This window comes from Haliotis cracherodii, unplaced genomic scaffold, assembly GCF_022045235.1.
Source record: "Haliotis cracherodii isolate W230 unplaced genomic scaffold, xgHalCrac1.p SCAF_8, whole genome shotgun sequence".
Classification (NCBI taxonomy): Eukaryota; Metazoa; Mollusca; class Gastropoda; order Lepetellida; family Haliotidae; genus Haliotis; species Haliotis cracherodii.
The window spans coordinates 8284363-8305280 of NW_027266341.1; the positions used below are offsets into that span (position 1 = coordinate 8284363).

The following is a 20918-nucleotide window of genomic DNA, read 5'->3' on the forward strand; positions in this document are numbered from 1 at the left end:
TTTTCATATTATCTTATTGAATATATCTGCGAGTACCGGCACATGTCTTGACTTCGCAGTGTGTTTTGCCTTTCACTTCCTGGTCCGGCTTATCTGCGGGTCCTATCATTTTCTTTCATATTTCAAATAAATACCTCGGCTTATCTACGGGGTCGGCTTATCTGCGGTCCTATACAGTAAGTTATTCTCCTGACACAACTGTTGTAGATGCGCCGAGACCTGCTTCACTGGGATAGTGCCCTGCAGCTGGCCAAGGCTCTGGCTCCGGAGCAGATCTCCTACATCTCGCGGGAATATGCCCAGCAGCTGGAGTTCACCGGGGACTACATGAACTCTCTGTCTCACTATGAGAAGGGGATCACCAAGGACGAGAAGGCAAGGGATCATGATGAAATCTGTGCTGCAGGCATCGCTCGCATGTCTATCAGGACTGGAGACATACGCAGGTTGGGACTTAGTTTTACCTATAGGTATACTGATTTGGATGTGAACAATTATTTTCAGTAACTCTCACTGAGCATCATAATGTAGGCAGTCTGCTATGTATGTAAGATTGTTTGTCTTGTTTGTGAAGTGATGCATATCTTATATCAATGCATTGTCAAAACTATTTGAAGATTAAGTTATCTGTTGTTCCGCCTCCTTGGTCTAGTGGTAGAGCGTCCGCCTGGAGAGCGGAAGGTCCGGGGTTCGATCCCCGGCCGCGTCATACCAAAAGATGTTAAAAGATGGTACTTGTTGTTGCCCTGTCTGGCGCTCGGCATTAAGGGGCTAAAACAAGGACTGGTCGGCTCGGAGTCAGTATACTGTGTCTGAGTGGGATATTCATGTTAAACTGGGGCATGGTATATCAGTGAGCTAGCACTATAAATCAGCATGAGTCCGGACTAGTACAAGCAGCCACACAAACACACACACGTACATGCACATCGCTATATAAGTGCGATAATCTTGGACGCGACGTTAAACCCCATTTCACCTCACCTCACCTCTTTCCAATGACAGATTGACTCAGATGGTGTCTCCTCTTGAGATTGGGAAGTCCACTTATTTATGCATTTTCTTAGAAAAAGGATGATAGGGAGTATATGGCTAAGACTTGTAAGGGAAGTTATTCTCTGAGTATCGGCACAGTATGTAGGATACAGTTTGAATCATTTCGTAATAATATATCTGCCCATCACACAAGTGGTACTACTGTATTCATGATTAAGTCAAAGAAGGTCTCATGATCTGAAACTTATAGAAACAATGTCAGAATGTTTTGGAGAATCAGAATAACGAAGTCTTCACTTTCGTCATAGTTTATGTACATGGATCACATGGAACACTGGAGGCAGGAGGGTAGCCTGGTGGTTGAAGTAGTCACTCGTCATGCTAGAGGCCTGGGTTCAATGCCCGGGGATCTGGTCCACAAAGTGATCGTAGCGCTATGGCAGTCATAACTCTGTTACGATCACTTTAGTGCTACAGTCACTTTGTGTAATGGATCTACGGTGTTCCTGCCATCTTTCTGGAATAGCATAAAACTACTCTCACTCACTCACTCACTCACTCACTCACTCACTCACTCACTCACATTCAAGATTGCGAGCACCGAATCTCCAACAGTTTATATTGGGATTACTCTTCAGATATTAATGTATTATGTGTCATTGTAGCTCACTGATTTTATTTCAGGGGTGTTGCCATGGCGATGAAGATGTCCAGCAAGAGCCTGAAGAAGGAATGTGCTGGCATCTTGGAGAGTATGAAGGTGGGATGTTGTGTTGTTACACTGTTAGAGTCGGCACAGGTGCTACTAAAAAAATACATCGAGCTTTACGACACTAGTTTAAAACTGGCGGTTACGCTTCGAAACATATTTTGATGTGTTCTCCTTAAAAAATTTAAAACTGATAAGAAGAACATTCTGGAATGGCATATACCGTATTCGACCCAATAACCGCCCATGTCCCAATAAGCGCCCCCTTTTCCCGGATGCCCAAGTAAGATTTACCTGTATTTACATATGGTCAAGAATCTTTTGTAGTCGGTTAATGAGGAGATGTTCACCAGTAAAACGTAAGTAACAGTTTATCTTTAGCCCCCCAGCAACAGAAGAATATACGACAATAACTTTACCGCCGTGTTTTGACTCTGAATTGGTTCCAATAAGCGCCAATCCCTTCTGTCTTTATTTTAAACGCCCTGGGCGCTTATTGGGTCAAATACGGTAGTTGGCCTAGATTGTGTGGATATAATCATAAAACCCGTAACTGTCGTTCGGAATACCCCGTGTTAAATATTTCATGGTTGCATGATTAGAAAACACATTCCAACTGTCATTTTCATGATCTGGTAAGCGACACTCTGATTGGTTGGATGAAAGGTCGTTCTGACGTGACCCATAATGGGATGTCCTCAGATCTTTGTTTAGCCATAGCAAGAACTAAGATGTGATTTAATGAGATTGACGTATTTATGTATATCCGTATGTGCAAAAGATATTGAAGTCAAATGGTTTCTCAGAAACCCTAAGAATTCCAGTGTAGAACTAATGATGACAAATGCAGTCAGACCTTGAATTCCCAGAAAATTCCTTCTATATTTATCATCATTTACATTCAAATCTGTCAAATTCCTGGTTGTCTTAAACTCATTTGGGACTCCCAAGTATCCTTAAACATGTTTGACTGAGAATAACTTAAATTAATAAAATATGAACTAATACAATAGTCGCACCTAAACCATCAGCATCAGTGTTAACAAGGTCCATGTAACACTCTGTAGTGTCCTATCACCATGAACCAGAATGTCCCCTACAAGTTTCTCCATGTTGCAGCAATGGACAGAGGCAGCTACTCTATACGAACAAGGCCACTACTACGACAAGGCAGCTTCTGTCTACATCAGAGGCAAAAACTGGTATGAGTCTTTGAAAATGTTTGGTAACTACTAACGACTTACATCACTTATGTACAAATAAAGGCCTCTAAAATATAGTTCTGTTTAGTTAATTAGGGAGAAAGTGTTTTCAACAACAACAACAACAACAACAACAACAACAACAACAACAACAACAACAATAATAATAATAATAATAATAATAATAATAATAATAATAATAATAACAACAACAACAACAACATAAAGATGATGATGATGATGATGATGATGATGATGATGATGATGATGAACAGAATCCATACCCTAAAGCATGCTCAAAGCTCTACATCAATACCCTGGACCCACTTGTACAAAGCAATCTTAGCACTAAGATGATCGTAACTCCCATACTTTAACATAGGCTTAAAATAGTCTTAGCGCTAAGATCGCTTTGTGCAAGTGGGACCCTGGTCAATAGATCTGTATACACTTGCTTTTCATTCTCAGCTCCCTGGGGTGAATACAGTCCAACCTGCCTATGCTGCTTCATTACTTCTTGACCATTTTCTGACATGTTAGATATTTACAAACCATTACCATTGTATTTTCCCTCAGGAATAAGGTGGGAGAACTGTTGCAACACATCACCTCCCCGAAGATTCACGCTCAGTACGCGAAGGCCAAGGAGGCTGATGGCCGATACAAGGAGGCTGCAGAGGCATACAAGATGGCTAAAGAGTGGGACCATGTCATCAGGTACGTCCAGCTGGCCATATCATGAACCCACGCTACTGTGATACATTAGCGTACTGGTAAACGATAAACTCCATGGGGATATGTGGATGCTTGTTGCAACAGCTGACTATAGGATGTGATAGCTGAAAGTGTGTCAGCATATACCAATGGTGTGGATCAGTATTTGTCAACCATTTGTTTGTCTGAACAAGACTCTATAGACCTGTGAAGATACGGGGTAGAATAGGTCTTCCGCAACCCATGCTTGCCGTAAAAGGCAACTATGCTTGTCGTAAGAGGCGACGAATGGAATTGGGTGGTCAGGCTTGCTGACGTGGTTGAAGCATGTCATTGATCCCAATTGCATGGATTGATGCTCATGATGTCATTCACTGGATTGTCTGGCCCAGACTCGATTATTTACAGATGTATACTGTGATGTATATTCTGTATTGAACATGGTTCGACACTGGTTGTCAAGGGGAGATAATCTCAAATGTATAGATGTAATTTTTTCCCATTTGACCATGTTGGTCATGACTATTACTTTACAACCTGAATTCAAAATGAGAATTATTGTTTAAGCATAACGATTTTACTTAACCCTTTTAACTTTTACAGGATTAACCTTGAATTTCTACAAAACCCAGAAGAAGCTGTTAAGATTGTGCAGGAAACCCAGTCAGTAGAGGGTGCCAAGATGGTGGCCAAGTGAGTAACCCTTATTCAGTGTTCCTTCATTCCGTGGAGGAGTCAGGGAATTTTCACATCAACTTGTTGATGTTCTAGCCTCAATCTGACTCATAATCATGCTTATTTATGTAACGTTAGAACCTGTTTCCTGCCTGAGACAAGTGAAACACGCACAATGACAGGCTCACTTGTCATAGCTGCATCGATTCCCACTCAGTGCATGGCTCTGTTCTAATGTAAACTCTGTGCAGCGCTGTTCTAATGTAAACTCTGTGCAGCTCTGTTCTAATGTAAACTCTGTGCAGCACTGTTCTAATGTAAACTCTGTGCAGCACTGTTCTAATGTAAACTCTGTGCAGCACTGTTCTAATGTAAACTCTGTGCAGCTCTGTTCTAATGTAAACTCTGTGCAGCACTGTTCTAATGTAAACTCTGTGCAGCTCTGTTATAATGTAAACTCTGTGCCTCTCTGTTCTAATGTAAACTCTGTGCAAATTTGAACATTCCCAAAATGTCAAAAGAAAAAGAGAGCATTTGACTTTATTTTTCTCATCCTACCACCCTTATATTTACAACAGTAAAATAAAAGTAATCGGGTTTAATTCTATCGTTTATATTTCCACCATCAAAAGGTTTTGGTAAAAAAATGATGCAGAAAGAAAGCCCCTGCACATGCTGTAGTTCTGCCATGTCTGTGATGCAGGTTTTTCCAGCGGCTGAATGACTACGCCTCGGCCATCCAGTTCCTGGTGATGTCCAAGTGTAATGATGAGGCCTTCCAGCTGGCCCAGAGTCACAACCAGATGGAGATCTACGCTGACATCATAGGTGGGCTCTCACATTGATCTAGGCAGACATATTCCTTCATGGAGAACTTCCAGGTGGACCTGCCGTGATATTGCTGGAATTTTGCTAAAAGCGGCATAAAACCATACTCACTCACTCACTCCAGGTGGACATTTTATTGCCTACAGGCATCAAAGCATCATATGTGGATTTTAGTTGAGGGATTTATTCATTCATATACACACGTACGTTGATTTGTAGAAATACATTATTCCTTAAATGCAAATATAGTTGTCATGTTTTTGTTTCAAGTCAGGGGGCACGGGTGCAGAGTTGCGTCTCTTGGGCACGTCAGAAACCTATGATTGTGGGTTCGAGTCTAGGTTTGTCAGCACCATACCCGTGCTCGTGGGTTTCACCGAAGTGGTAAATGTCTATGACCTGCATCATTGGGCTTTCCTCCCACATTAAGCTGACACGCCGCGATATAACTGGAATACTGTTAAAAGCGGCGTTAAACCCAACTCATTCACTCAATCACATGTTTCAAGTCAAATAATAAATATTCATTTTCTAAGGCACTGGCTGATGGTATAAAAGGTGTAGAGGAATGTCAAAACTTGATATCATGAAATGTTCCAATGTCTTTTGTTTTTACAAATGCACTGCATGACTGACTACAGTGGCTTGTTCTGAGACTTAATGGTTAACACAGACATCTTCAGGTGTTAGTTATGCTTGTTGCAAGTCTGAATCCTGTTGCAGGTTCCGATGCCACTCCCGAGGACTACCAGAGTATAGCAGTGCACTTTGAGAATGAGAAGAACCACTACCTGTCTGGGAAGTTCTTCCTCCTCAGTGGACAATACTCCAGGGTGAGTCTAGCAGACGACATGCTTAATCCATCTATTTGAATTCTCGGGTATCATTGATTTAGGTGAAAGGAGGCATGGATGGTGCAGTCATCTAAGGCAACGCAATTCACTGTGCAGAGTTGCATCCCTTATGCATGCCAGACTTAATTGTGGGTTTGAATCCTGGATCCAGGCTATGATTCTAGGTATGTCAGCACCATATAGCATACATGCTTTTGGGTTTCACCAATGTAATAAACGTGTGAGATTTGCATCAGATCGGGCACTCCTCCCACATCAAGTTGACATGAAATGATGTAACTGAAATTCTGTACAAGATTCTGCAAAGTGGCGTTGACCATAATTACTGATTTTGGATGTAAACCTACTGTATTCAACAAAGAGATTTTGAACAGACAGCGTGGATCATTGTTCACAACATGAATCAATGGATTGTCTAGGCCAGACTTGACAATTTATAGACTTGTCATATAGCTGGAATATTGCTGTGTACAGCTATAAACAAATAACATACAAATCGTGGGTCAATCTCTGTAGAACTGATACAAACACAACTAGCTGCCTATGCGTGTTAGTAATAGGGTACATGTGTTGTTGTCAGGCCATGAAGCACTTCTTGAGATGTAATGGAGAGGACAGTCAGGCAATAGAGCTGGCGATCGAGACGGTGGGACGAGCCAATGATGACCAGCTCACCCATCAGCTCATTGACTTCCTCATGGGAGAAACTGACGGCATGCCCAAGGTGAGTTAATATGAGTGTTTTGTGGGAAGTGGGTGCACTACAGTTAGGGTGCATCTTATGCCTGAACGCTCAGTGCCCGTAGTCGTATAACATGTCTGTATGTGTCCATGATGTATGGAGATGTCACAGGGAGTACGTTCAGGGACTGGGTCAAATGTCTCCTAACCTAAATGTCAGGGTAAATGAGGAATTATGTTGTGGTGAGACCAGCTGTCACAAAGTTGAGTAGGATGATTCCTACAGATTGTTTTATGCTGTTGTGTTTGTGGTCGCCAAGGTAAGCGCATGAAACGTTAAAACATGAAATGTTTGTATTGCTTCAAGGCAGTCACTGTTGGGAACATGTGTACTGCGGATCCTAGGTTTTGGGATGTCAGACGTTTTCGGACGGCCATGTTTATTGCGATTACTCACTCTATAACTGGGGTTGTAGCATCACACAGACATTATAACTACTCTGATGATGGCTTTTTTTTAAAAGGATTGTCTTTCAAAAGTGAATGAGCTGTTTTACAGTTGTTTATGTGATTAAAGAGAAAACAGTGTGTTTCTTAAGTGTCCAAAAACCCATAACATGGGGATATATCATTGCGAGACTTTACTCCATCTACTTGACTTGTTAATCCAGGATTTGTGAAAGTTGGGATTTCACTGGAATCTGTTATGTCTGAATAATGAGGGTTTTGCACGCTTAAACAAAATAAGTTTGTGTGAGTAGTTACACAAAATATATTTTGCAATGTCTTGCTTTACTCTCTCAGGATGCCAAGTACCTGTTCAGGCTGTACATGGCCTTGAAGCAGTACAGGGAGGCAGCCCGGACAGCCATCATCATAGCACGGGAGGAGCAGAGTGCAGGTACGTCACACATCACACACACACAGATCCATAACACACACAGATCCATCACACACATACAGGTCCATCACAGAAACTCATCACACATGTAGAGATCCATCACACACACAGATCCAGCACACACGCAGAGATCCAGCACATACGCAGAGATCCAGCACACACACAGAGATCCATCCAAACGCAGAGATCATCACATGCAGATATCCCTCACACAAAGAGATCCATCACACACGCAAAGAGATCCATCACACACGCAGAGATCATCACATCCAGAGGTCCATCACTCACATAGAGATCCAGCAAACACGCAGAGATCCAGCACACATGCAGAGATCCAGCACACATGCAGAGATCTATCACACATGCAGAGATCCAGCACACACACAGATCCATCACACACACAGATCCATCACACACACATATCCATCACACATGCCTGGACCCATCACTCACGCAGAGATCCAACACACACACAGAGATCCATCACACACGCAGACATCATCACACGCAGAGATCATCACATGCAGATATCCCTCACACAAAGAGATCCATCACACACGCAGAGATCATCACATCCAGAGATTCATCACACACATAGAGATCCAGCACACATGCAGAGATCTATCAAACATGCAGAGATCTATCACACACACAGATCTATCACACATGCAGAGATCCAGCACACACACACAGATCCATCACACACACAGATCCATCAGACACGCAGAGATCCAACACACACACAGAGATCCATCACACATGCAGAGATCGTCACATGCAGAGATCCCTCACACAAAGAGATCCATCACACACGCAGAGATCCTTCACACACAGATCCATCACACACAGAGATCCATCAAACACAGAGATTCATCACACACAGAGATCCATCACACACAGAGATCCATCACACAGACAGATTCAACACACATGCAGAGATCCATCACTCCCATGAAGTGCTGTTCCATATATATGTAAGAACATACACCACCAGTGTGACTTGTTGTAGGGAACTACCGCAACGCCCATGACGTGCTGTTCCATATATATGTAAGAACATACACCACCAGTGTGACTTGTTGTAGGGAACTACCGCAACGCCCATGACGTGCTGTTCCTTATATATGTAAGAACATACACCACCAGTGTGACTTGTTGTAGGGAACTACCGCAACGCCCATGACGTGCTGTTCAGTATGTACCAGGAGTTGAAGGACAACAAGATCAAGATCCCAGCCGAGATGGCCACCAACCTGATGATCCTACACAGCTACATCCTCGCTAAGGTAACCGATATTATAGCGGGCCATGATGATGAGACACTTGACCCATGAAACAATACCCCTTAACTATACTAGGTCCATGTGACCACCATATACAAAGGACATAGTTACGCACCACCCCTTCTATATCTGTATATATTCTACACTTAAATATCTACTTTCGACACATATCTAATATTGATCTCATTTTCACGAAGGTCTAAGAGAGCGCTATTACCTGCTGAACAGTGGGTACAAGCACAGTGTGTTTGTTGCAACTACTAGGTTATGTCGTGATGCAAAACAGTAGAGGAGGCTGTTGAAAGGGTTGGAAAACAACTAATTGTCATGGAACAGTTACAACAACAATAATAATAATAGGAATACAGCCATTCTGACAATCTGGGTAATGCAGAAGGCTGCAGTGTTGAGAGTCTTCACATTCTTTACTGTCTGGGCTGCGTGCAGAAGGGGCAAGGGCCCTGAGCTGATGATGAGCCTAACCAGCCTGACTGTGCCAGGATCACCCAAACCCTCATGGATGCAATTATTATTTTACTATGTAAATAATAATAATATGATTATGATTATCAATAATAATAACAAACAAAGATGATCTATTTTGGTTTCTGTATTTGAATATGAGTTTACCATGTAAAGTAAACTAGAAGAATGTGTTTTGTCAGAAAATTAATAAAGGATTCAATTTCAAATGATATATGGAAATACAGGGTAGGGGTGCTAAACCATTTTCCAACTGTATCTATGTCTACAATTGAGTGTGTTTACCATCCATGACCACCAGTTGTATCACGTGGTCATACATACAAATATATACTGGAAATGTTGAAATTAATGCAAGTGTCCACACCTGGCCTAAAATGCATCATGAAATTAATGTGAGTAGCCCTGTGTCTGTCTGTCTGTCAGCATGTGCTGACAATGTACTCCAATATATCCAGGTCAAAATGTGTCACATTATTATCATGCTTTCGCATTAATTTCATGCTTGCATTAGTTTCATGATTTGCAGTATATAGAAGCACACACGGACAGATATGATGGCAGCACATATAATGTATGTTTCTCTGTCTGCTAGATCCATATAAAGAGAGGAGATCACTTGAAAGGAGCCCGGATGTTGATCCGAGTTGCCAACAACATCAGCAAGTTCCCCTCTCGTAAGTATTGCACTGAACTTACACAATGTTGTATGACTGCTGCCAGCTTAAGACTAATAAATTATTTTTCTTCTCGTCTTGACATCAAATTGAGCTAATGTCATGTGTACATCGTTTGTACATCTGTAACTTAGCACTGAACTTAAATAGGTGTTCCTGACAGAATTAATTTACAAATTGCAGCTTCCAGATCCAGACTAACATGGTGTCACTGAAATACAATATATGAAAAGACAGAAGTTTTCATGGAAATACATTCCCATTAAACTCTGATTATTTACTCCTCTATGATACTTCTCTGCGTGAAGATTTGAGGTCAACTCCACAGAAGGTCATGCCAGGTGAAGCCTGAGTGACTATTGACCTCCGGTCTTCAGCCAGTCAGATGTCAGCTTACTAGTACCATTCAACTTCATTTATTTTCCAACCTCTTCAGAAATTCTGATTGTGGCAAAAGAAAACTGCTACAGATCACAAATATACCTTCAACAGTACACCCTTTTGGGTGTAGATGCAATTGTTTCAGAAACCACAGGTTGTATAAAATATCCACTACAGGATGATAGTGTGACTGCATATTTTTGTATTTGGAATTCCCCAGATCTTCACACATGGAGGTATTGTATCGGAGTACAAGATTTGATTTCAGTGAGATTTCACTGAAATAAGACTTCGTTTTAACTGCTTTTACTTCAATATCTTTTGTACACAGTTAGGCCTGTGAAGATCTGGGTTAGAATAGGTCTTCAGCAACCCATGTTTGCTGTAAATGACGACTATGCTTGTCGTAAGAGGCGACTAACAGGATCGGGTGGACATGCTCGCTGACTTGGTTGATGATGTCATGTCATGGTATCCCAATTGCATGGATCTATGCTCATGATGTCAATCACTGGATTGTCTGGTCCTGACTTGATTATTTACAGACCACTGTCATATAGCGGGAATATTGCTGAGTGCGGCTTTAAGCAACAAACAAACAATTTACACAGTTACCTCCCCTTGTTTATTTTCTGTTGTCTACTGTCAGCATGGAATGACATTATTTTTTTCAGTCCATGTTCAAGTAAAAATGCATGATGAAAAGAACATGATTGTTGATGAGAGCAGCATAAGATGCATGTTTTCTTTCCAGACATCGTTCCCCTGCTGACATCAACTGTGATAGAATGTCAGAGGTCAGGGTTAAAGAACTCGGCCTTCAGCTACGCTGCCATGTTAATGAGGCCAGAGTACCGCAACCAAATTGATCTCAAGTACAAGAAGAAGATCGAGATGATTGTCCGGAAACCAGACAAGACGGAGGAAGATGAACCCCTTAGCCCATGCCCAGTGTGTGGCTTCCAGCTTCCGGAGACGGAGCTCATGTGTCCAGAATGCAAGAACAACCTGCCTTACTGCATCATCACTGTAAGTAGAGACAGTCATAGCAGCGTTATGCACACTACCCCCTGGGTATTCTGGGTTAGGATAAGAATTCCCCACCTACCTCTGTATGTTGTAAGAGGTGAATAAATGGATTGTGGAGGCAGGATCGCTGACGTGGTTGATTGTGTGTCCTGCACCACACTGAAGCACATGTAACACATGTGGCATCTCCTTGGGCAAGTGACTATGTTAGAAATGAGCCTCTGTTCACTCAGCAGTGAATGGGTGCCTGATAGGATGTGGTTGTTAACCTTCTGGCGCCTAGCAGGCAGCTTGGGTTGTATACTCCCCAGGAAGCTGAGAATTCTTGAGTGCACAATGATCCAGTGACAGGGGTAATACAGTGATCCCTCGCTACAACACTACCTTCGGGGTCCAAATAATTGATGAGCGTTATAGATGATCAGCGGTTTAACGAAGGTCGAGTCGTAGGTGGTTGATGACCAACAAAACAGTACATACTCTGCCTACCTAACATTTATGGATTGAATGCTGCCTCACTTGCATTTAACTGGTCAACTATGAACCCAAGTACAGTCAAGTCTCGTTAATCAGACACTCGTTAATCCGACAGTCGGCTTTATCCGACACTAATGATGGGAACCGATTAAATCGGTGTTATTTAGACCCGTTAATCCAACAGTCTCGCACTCCGACTCGGACACACCTAATTTGCAACGAATTACCGAAATCACTCATTAATCAGTCTCCTTAATCCGACACAGTGATCAGTGGTCATCTTCCGGCGAGTACATGGCCCGTGTTTTGATGCGAGACAAGTCGTCTGATAGCTGCATGTTACAATGGCTGCAGAGATAAACTTGCTTAACAATAAACAATTAATGCTATAGATAAACAAGACAGGATTAATCACATGCTTAGATTACCTCAATCTCCTTAAAATCAGATACAAGTTCTCGCTATCGCCGAGGACATCCTATTACAGGTCATGTCAGAACAACCTTTCGCGAACAAGAAGTCAAGGTAAACCACTTAAAAAGCAGCTTTCTTAAGCTTTGCGGTACCAGTTTCAAACTGGTGACTTCCATTCCAGACTATGCTTTTTAAAGTATTTTGAATAAGTCATACAGTCCGTAACAGTTGTTTTGTGTTGAGCTGTAGGGGTTCTATGATTAGAAAACATATTCCGCTAACAATGTAACATAACAATATGAATATTTCATTTTTATTTTTTTATTTCGTGTTTGTATCGTTATCTATCGTGTAGACTTTATCCGATCACCAATGTTGATACTACTTAATTTCGTTTATCCGACGTACTCATTAATCGGACATAATCTTATGCAACCAACCATGTCGGATTAACGGGACTTCTCTGTAGACTGGTCATGTACTTATTATTTCTTTATTTTGCTTAGTATTTGAATTTTATAACCAAGAGGTTTGATAATGAAAGTTCATGCACACAGTGAAAAGATCAAATTTTGACAATGCTTTTATTCATATCTTCATTAACATTATTACAAATGATTATTGAAAATATTTCGCTTTGGTAACAAATACCAGTTTGCACATTTTTTAACCAGTCAGAAAAATGAACTTATAAAGCTGTAACCGGTTATCGGAGTGCTTGTGACAAGCCAAATGATTACATGCAAGTTGACAATAGAATCTCACCACAGTGTAAAGTAGACTGCTGGTGTGTAATGTTAGGTTAACTGTACATGACATCTGTATTTTGACCTGTTTGACTCCAGGGTCGTCACGTGGTGTCGGAAGATCTGACTGCATGTCACACATGTGACTTCCCTGCCATCTTCCCTGAGTTTATCAAGTAAGTGGACTAAACATGTACCCAGAGCTATGGTACCGGACAGATATGTGGCATATTCTGTTTCATATTTCCCCTCTGTAATAACTTGAACATTTTACACCGAGAACCCCGGGATTCAGGGCCCCGTTCTTAAAAGCGATCTAAGCGCTAAGACTGACGTAAGTCTATGTTAAAGTATCGGAGTTACGATCGCCTTAGCGCTATGGTCGCTTTGTGGGACGGGGCCTAGGGGACAGTGACGTATGCTTGTTGTGGGAGGTGACAAAAACAAGTCTGCCTTTATTTCTTCATGCTATTGTGTTCAGTTTTAATGACAAATACCTCTTGAATATAAGTGGGATAGAATAAACAAGTCGTTATTTCACCAGATTATTGATTGCCTTTTTTTCTTTCCATCCACTATTACCATGCTAATGAGAATTTTGCTGTTTTAGAACTTTGGCATACATCGTTTCTTTGTCCAGTAATTGTGTAGCTCAATATACATTTCTATAATGAAACAATGTTTAAATTTCAAAAAGTACCTGGATTTGGACAAACGAATAGTCTAAAGAGGCATCAGGATCAGTTGCACTATCATGTGATTGTATTATTACCATGAACATGTTGTGAGGCTCCTGCCTTTCTTTGGGAGTAGCCAACTTGACCTCTTGTGACTTCAGGCTTCTGGAGAGTGAAGAGTCGTGTCCCATGTGTGCAGAGAAAGTGATACGAGAAAACTTACAGAAGATCACCGACACCAAGAAGTATATGTTCCCTGAAGAGGGAGTGACGGAGTGAAGGAGTGACATCACCGGGTTATTTATTATAGTCTCACAGCTTGAACTGACTTCTCTTCAATTCTCTAAACTCTTGTTACTTGTCGCAAAATGAAGAAAATATACCTGCCTGTATTTATACACATCAAGTCCTCTGACCCAGAAATACATATTAGGAAATATGCAAATATTGTAATCCTGCAAGACGATCATCTCAAGACCTCTAATGCATTGCAGCAGCAGGTGCAAGAGCTGTATCTAGTTTGACCATATTAACTGAGCTGACAATAGCTTCTGTGGTAAAATATGATTTCTTTATGTCTAAACTTCATATATAGGGGATGTATGCGAGTCTGATTCCCATATATTAATGTGTGTTTTGACCAATACATCATTATAATTTTTTTAACTTTTTGGCTCGTGTGAAAAGCCAGTTACATCAAAATATATGGCTATTTAGTCTCTGCTTAAATTGACAGCTAAGGGTTTATTTCTAACAGTGTGCTTTACTTGACTATATGCTGCACTTGGTTCATGACAATATGGTATTTTGCTACAGTGTACTTTATTCAACATATAAACGAATATTGTAAAAAAATTCAGGCAGAACACAAATATCACTTCGATTGTACTCCCTTGTACTCAGAAAATTGGGGGGTGTAACATGTCCACAATGATATAATGGCGTAGCCTTATTTATCTACATTTGGAATTTGTCATTTTAGTTCGTTTTGAGATATGCTGATCTGAATGCTCACTCTTACCTAAACTTCTGAAGCGTCAAAGCTGACCTGACGTACAGAGGTATCCGCTGAGTATGATCATTCATAGAGGGATCGTAATGGAGTGTAAGATATGATTTTTATGAGATTAGATAATGTTCTGTTACCGTTTACTACTTTCTTACATTCCATGAAGCTACAGATTGAGACCACTTGTTGACTGAACAATGTTATTTTACAACTGTATATTCCGTCCATAATGTTCAGTTCAAACAGGTCACATCAGTGAAGCGAGGATGACAAATATGTAGGTTGTGTATGACCCTGGTTCAACTGTCAGTTAGTGTATTCATATCAATATGTTTCCGCAAACACCTGTTTCAAAGTAAGACATGAATATTTTGTCAGTTCAAGTTCTTGAAGAAGCGTAACAATCATGGCTGGAACTACAGCGGATCCAAATAGTCTTAACATATAGAGTCTTGGAAAGTTTTGTCATGAAAACTATTTCTCACAAGTAAGTAACTGGACAATCGTTACGATGACATTAGCTGCTTCTGTCAATATGTTCATGTATTTGACTGTGATTGTTTGTTTCCTTGCATCATGAACATTGCAAAATATGCAACATTTCTGTGATATGTTTTCAGAAGTGAAATAAAATATTGTACAGAATTGAACCACCTACCTTGTGCTTATTTGGAGAAATACTGCTTTTTATATTGGCGAGGTCATCTATCGATAAAAAGAACCCTTGTACTGCAGATCATGGCCCAGTCAGACTACAGAAGTTGTATAATACGAGGGTCCTTGTTTTGAGGTAATGGTAAAGCTGACAGTTATCGATTATTTTGCTTTGCCAAGTTTCATTTGAAGCATTTTTTTAACTGTCACTAGCAGATGCTATGTTGTCTTATCGCCTATAAAGGCAATATTGAATCATGTTACAGGTCAGCTCTTGACAAACCAGGGTTAATGCAAGTCATTGTGTCCCATTTTCGTAGATCCATGCTTATGTCAATCACTTGATTGTATGGTTTATACTCAATTATTCACAGACCGCTGCCATATAGCAGCAATACTGCAGAGTGCAACGTAAAACAACAATCACAAAAGCATGGGTTCTTTGTCTCAGTGTTATCAGGAGGATTTCAATGAGTTTGTGGCATGGCAACTACATGGACTAGGCTCCATTTCAGTCTGGCTTTGAAATTGCCGTACAGAAACATCTCGTTTCCTATGTTCTCCCATATTAATCTGGCAAGCTGTGATATAACTGGAACACAGTTCCATGTGGCGTTAAGCCCAACTCACAGTTGGGGACCAGAAACATTATACTTTTTTATTCTTCAAGGACAACACATAACTATAACAGGTCAAGCCTGAGTGCAATGGCGAAAATGATATGACTAAGTATAATCTACATTCGATGCATTCTGTGCCAAGTTATGCTTGTGTAGTTTCTTCTGTCTGTATCAACGCACCAGTCTTGTGGCAGTACAGCCTGTGTGATCCGTGCAGACAGAGTTAATTATTTTATGGGTTGTGTACTGCTGCAACACATGCTTGTCGTAAGAGGCAACTGTGCCTTTACGAGGTGACATGGAGACTCGTTCAAACTGGCTGACTTGGCTGATGCATGTCATGGTATCCCAATTGCGTAGATCAATGCTCATGATTTCAGTTGCTGGGTAATCTGGTTCAGACATGATGATTTAAAGACCGCCATCATATAGCTGGAAAATTTCTTCGTGGGGTTAATCAAACAAACAAAATTGCATATGTGCCCTAAAACGGTGCAAACATTTCCCAAATAGTTAATCATCTTCACATATATTGTTTGTGTGTATGCTGGCAAATCTGTGTGCAGCACACTTGTATTCAAAATAGCTTGGTTTTGTTTTAACTCTGATTCTGGCTTGTTTCTGATCCGGCTTTGACGCGAATACTGATTCTATTGTATTTTTAAACCAGCAGCTGTGAATCACTATTGTACACTATCTTTTGTGTTTGTTTGTTTGTTTGTTTAACCCCGCACTCGGCAATATTCCAGCTATATGATGGCGGCCTGTAAATAGTCGAGTTTGGACCAGACAATCCAGTGATTGATATCATGAGCATCGATCCACGCAATTGGGAAACGATGACATGCATGAACCAAGTCAGCGAGCCTGACCACCCGATCCCGGTAATGGCTTCTTACGACAAGCATAGCCGCCTTTTACAGCAAGCATGGTGTTGCTGAAGACCTGTTCTACCCCGGATCTTCACGGGTCTTCACGGGTGGTGTCTTTTGTGAACTTTGGAAGATACACAGAAATCAGTCTCGATCATCTGGCGAAATAGATTCCACTAAATTAATTCAAATTACCACAATGTGATTTAATCTGCAACAATTGACTTTGTAACATTGTAATACAGTGATACAAAACACAATACATAAACATGTAGATAAGTTCACATCAAGCTCCTTAATTAAAACAATGTTTCGGAGACAGTATGAAACGTTTGCGTTTTTTTATTTAAAAAAAAGTTTTCACAAAGAAAAGATAAATATAGTCAAACATGCATAACAGTGTACAAAACACAATAACAATAGTTAGGTAGATATCCCTACGCCCTTGTCTGTCTCCTAGACCCTAGAGAATAAATTAAGTCTGAAATGATTGGGGGAGGGGTCTAGATAGCCACATTCTTTATGGCTATTTATCTTATATTATATATATATTAATAAGATTACTTTATTTCTTGGACTAAAGGTCAGCCTACTTACGCCCCTGGAATCAGGATACGTTTACGCACAAAATATTAACATGGGTTAACATTTTGCATTAAGAAGTAATGTTTTAAATTTAATGCCCATTCCAAAATACTACTCCATTCTCTATATTTAACAACACAAACTGACCTTTGATATATACATTAAAGTGATGAGTAATATTTGTAAAACTGAAAAATATATTCCAAACAAAAGACCCAGAATCCATTTTTATCACAAGAAGTGGAAACAGCTGACTTCCACCCTCTGTCCATAGACATGTTCTTAAAATAGTTTATGTGCTGTGTATAAATCTAACTACTGTCTACTTCAAACGTTCTATACAAGCCTTGCGTCATTAGTTTTAGCAAATGTCCTTTACCTTGCATGTAAACGTATTTGCCCACTTATATATTTGATGACATGTACATTAAATTGGAGCAACATGTATTAAAACATATTATGTCAAGTTTCAGGCCATCGTAGTTATGGCTTGCTGAAACTTAAGAAATAACACAGGCCTTTTACAAAATAAGTTGCTATTCCCAAATATTCAAGCTTGTGTGCAACAAATGCTGAACAGATCTACTAAACACGACCAAAATCGACTAAAGAGTAAGTATTTACAAAAAGAATGAAGTATGATAAGGTAAGAACCATTTTGAGCCATGCATAATTTGTAAATATTTCAACTTTCCTGTGTCATATGAAACAGGATTTGTTATCTATAAAATGGCATGCTTGACAACTGACGTGGTATTAAACTTCAGTTTGTTCAGTTGTATTCTTGGTAGGGAAAAGTATCTTGCATCAGTTTTGTTTGCAATTCGAAAAACGTCCCTCCTCCGTCCTCACTTTTGAAATATAATTGCCGGAGAAGCATTTAGTGTTTATACAGCCTTATCACATTATGGATTGTGTTATCCTTCGTATCACCCTTCGATCAATGTGCAAATGTGATCACTTGAGTGAGTGAGTTGGGTTTAACGCCGCTTTTAACAGTATCCCAGTTATATCACGGTGTGTCAGCTTAATGTGGGAGGAAAACCAGAAGTGATGCAGGTCTCAGACGTTTACCACTTCGGTGAAACCCACGAGCACGGGTATGGTGCTGACAAACCTAGAAACATAATCGGGGCGAACCGGGATTCGAACCCACAATCATAGGTTTCTGGCGTGCCCAAGGGACGCAACTCTGCACAACGAATCAGCCGTAGACGACTGGGCCACCCGTGCCCCCTGTGATCACTTAGCAGGACCTACTTCATGCTCGTACATCGAAGCGATGACTTCTTGCTCTATACACTTTGATTAACTGTTTCCAATAAAGTTAGAAAGTGTTTTCCCTGTGGGTGATGATCCTGTAGACAAATATTGCTACGAAACACTTGGCACTAAATAATAAATTGTGCGGTTCACTCAAACATTGTATTCACACGTGGGGTTTAAAGCGACTTCAATGAGTGAACTAACGTCTTAGTCGTAGATTTTATAAAGAATGACACTGTACGACAAAGATACTATTACTCCATCTTCCCGAGGCAAGGCAGTTAACTGACTATAAGAGTCCATTTTCCACCCTTGCTGAACTAGGCTGGAATTTCCAAGCTCGATCGTAGTGGCTATTACGAGTTATGTCCCTTCTATGTTCCTCCTATTAACCAATCAGATTCCACCTCTCATATCACAAACGGGCGACGGCCAGGCAAGACGATCTGCTCGATAATCATGATCTATATTGTAATACAACGGGTCTTATCCCGCGAAGTGCATGAAATCGAGTGAGCACCTTTATTAAAAGCATGAAAGAATTTACAAAATATCTGTCGACGCCAAGTTGGCGGTACACATGCTTCGCAAATCCTGCAGTCGACCGAAATCTGCAGGTTGAAATTCCTATTGCTAACGAACCGGATGTTTAGTTCGTTACGCGATTTTGATTGGACTATGCACAGACTCGTTAGTCCAGCCAAAATGTAACTCAGTAATTACAACCTAGTTCGGCAAAGGTGGAAGCTGGCCTTTATAGTCAGTTAACTCCCTTGCCTCGGGAAGATGCTATTACCCTTGTGTGTTCCTTATCATAAATAGCATACATTAGGAAAGGGTAATTCAAAGGCTCACATAGTACACGCTTCACTGATAATACATGATCACTAATCTCTACTTAAAAAACATAAACATGATCATTAGCCATGACGATAACGATTTATGTGACATTGAATTCAACGAAGATACAGTGTAACAGTGTAACAGCTGATATTCTTGAATGTCCACATTGACAGCATTTCCACCTTAAAGAGTGAGTGAGTGAGTGAGTTGGGTTTAACACCGCTTTTAACAGTATTCCAGTTACATCACGGCGTGTCAGCTTCATGTGGGAGCCCGGAGTGATGCAGGCCCCAGATCCAGCTTAAAGATAATAAGGCATCTGGAAATGCTAATATGACAGCAGAGTTTTTAAACATTTCTCAGATATTATAAAACCACATTTTTAATATCCTTTTGGAGAGATCATATTTTCTAGAGAATTGGAGAGTTGACACAAACAGGGCGAAGCCAGCGATGTTAATAATTATAGAGGCATAACTCTCCTCGATACAATCAGTAAAATATTTACTTCAATTATCAATAATTCTGTGCGGATTCTTATGATAGAATTAGTGAGTCACAAGCAGGATTTAGAAAGGTATACTCCAGCACTGGCAATGCTTTACCCCAAAATTCTAAAATACAGAGATATCTATCAATAGAAGGTTGGAAGCTAAATGCTGTATTTGTTTACTTTGCAAAAGCTTTTGACACTGTGAAAAGGTTTAACTTGTGGTCCTCTTTCAAAGACATGGGCTAAGTAGCAGAATTGAAAAGTTATTGTGTTCTCAATATAGAAATGTAAAGGTGTGTGTCCGGGAAAATGGCACCTTAAAAGGATGTATTATTAAATCCCCTTCTATTTTCCTTTTTTCATAAATGAATAAGCAGATTAAATCCAAAATAATTGCACTGGTGGAATACAAGTACATCCCGAAACTATTAATTATCCCTGCTTCTTTTCGCTGATGATATAGTCATGTTCTCGAGCACAATACCTGGCTTACCCAAATGGTGACACATTCTGTAAATTAATTACATGTGATTGTACATAAACTATTAGAAATGTGTCGATATTAATTTATCATGCTATGAAATTAAGAAAATGTATGACTTTGTAACACGCCCCAGACATTGCACTATAGGCCTTTGTCCTCATCAGTACCATGAATAAAGTGAGTGAGTGAGTGAGTTTGATTTTACGCCGCTTTTAGCAATATTCCAGCTATATCAGGGCGGGGTACACCAGAGATGGGCTTCACACGTTGTACCCATGTCGGGAATCGAACCCGGGTCTTCGGCGTAACGAGCGAACGCTTTAACCACTAGGCTACCCGACCGTCCCACCATGAATAAAGATTGA

The 20918-nt window shown here is 40.5% G+C and overlaps 1 protein-coding gene across 1 annotated transcript in view; it reads left to right on the top strand.

The window, feature by feature from the left end:
- LOC139450727 (WD repeat-containing protein 19-like) overlaps positions 1-14006 on the top strand; it is a 45913-nt gene extending 31907 nt beyond the window's left edge. The window contains exons 23-36 of the mRNA XM_071232529.1: positions 208-446; positions 1681-1756; positions 2825-2907; positions 3484-3624; positions 4225-4314; positions 5000-5124; positions 5848-5957; positions 6559-6702; positions 7464-7560; positions 8722-8846; positions 9922-10003; positions 11139-11413; positions 13150-13226; positions 13889-14006. Coding sequence (XP_071088630.1) covers positions 208-446; positions 1681-1756; positions 2825-2907; positions 3484-3624; positions 4225-4314; positions 5000-5124; positions 5848-5957; positions 6559-6702; positions 7464-7560; positions 8722-8846; positions 9922-10003; positions 11139-11413; positions 13150-13226; positions 13889-14006 — 1782 coding nt within the window. The remainder of the gene's footprint in view (positions 1-207; positions 447-1680; positions 1757-2824; positions 2908-3483; positions 3625-4224; positions 4315-4999; positions 5125-5847; positions 5958-6558; positions 6703-7463; positions 7561-8721; positions 8847-9921; positions 10004-11138; positions 11414-13149; positions 13227-13888) is intronic.
- Positions 14007-20918: the final 6912 nt, after the last annotated feature.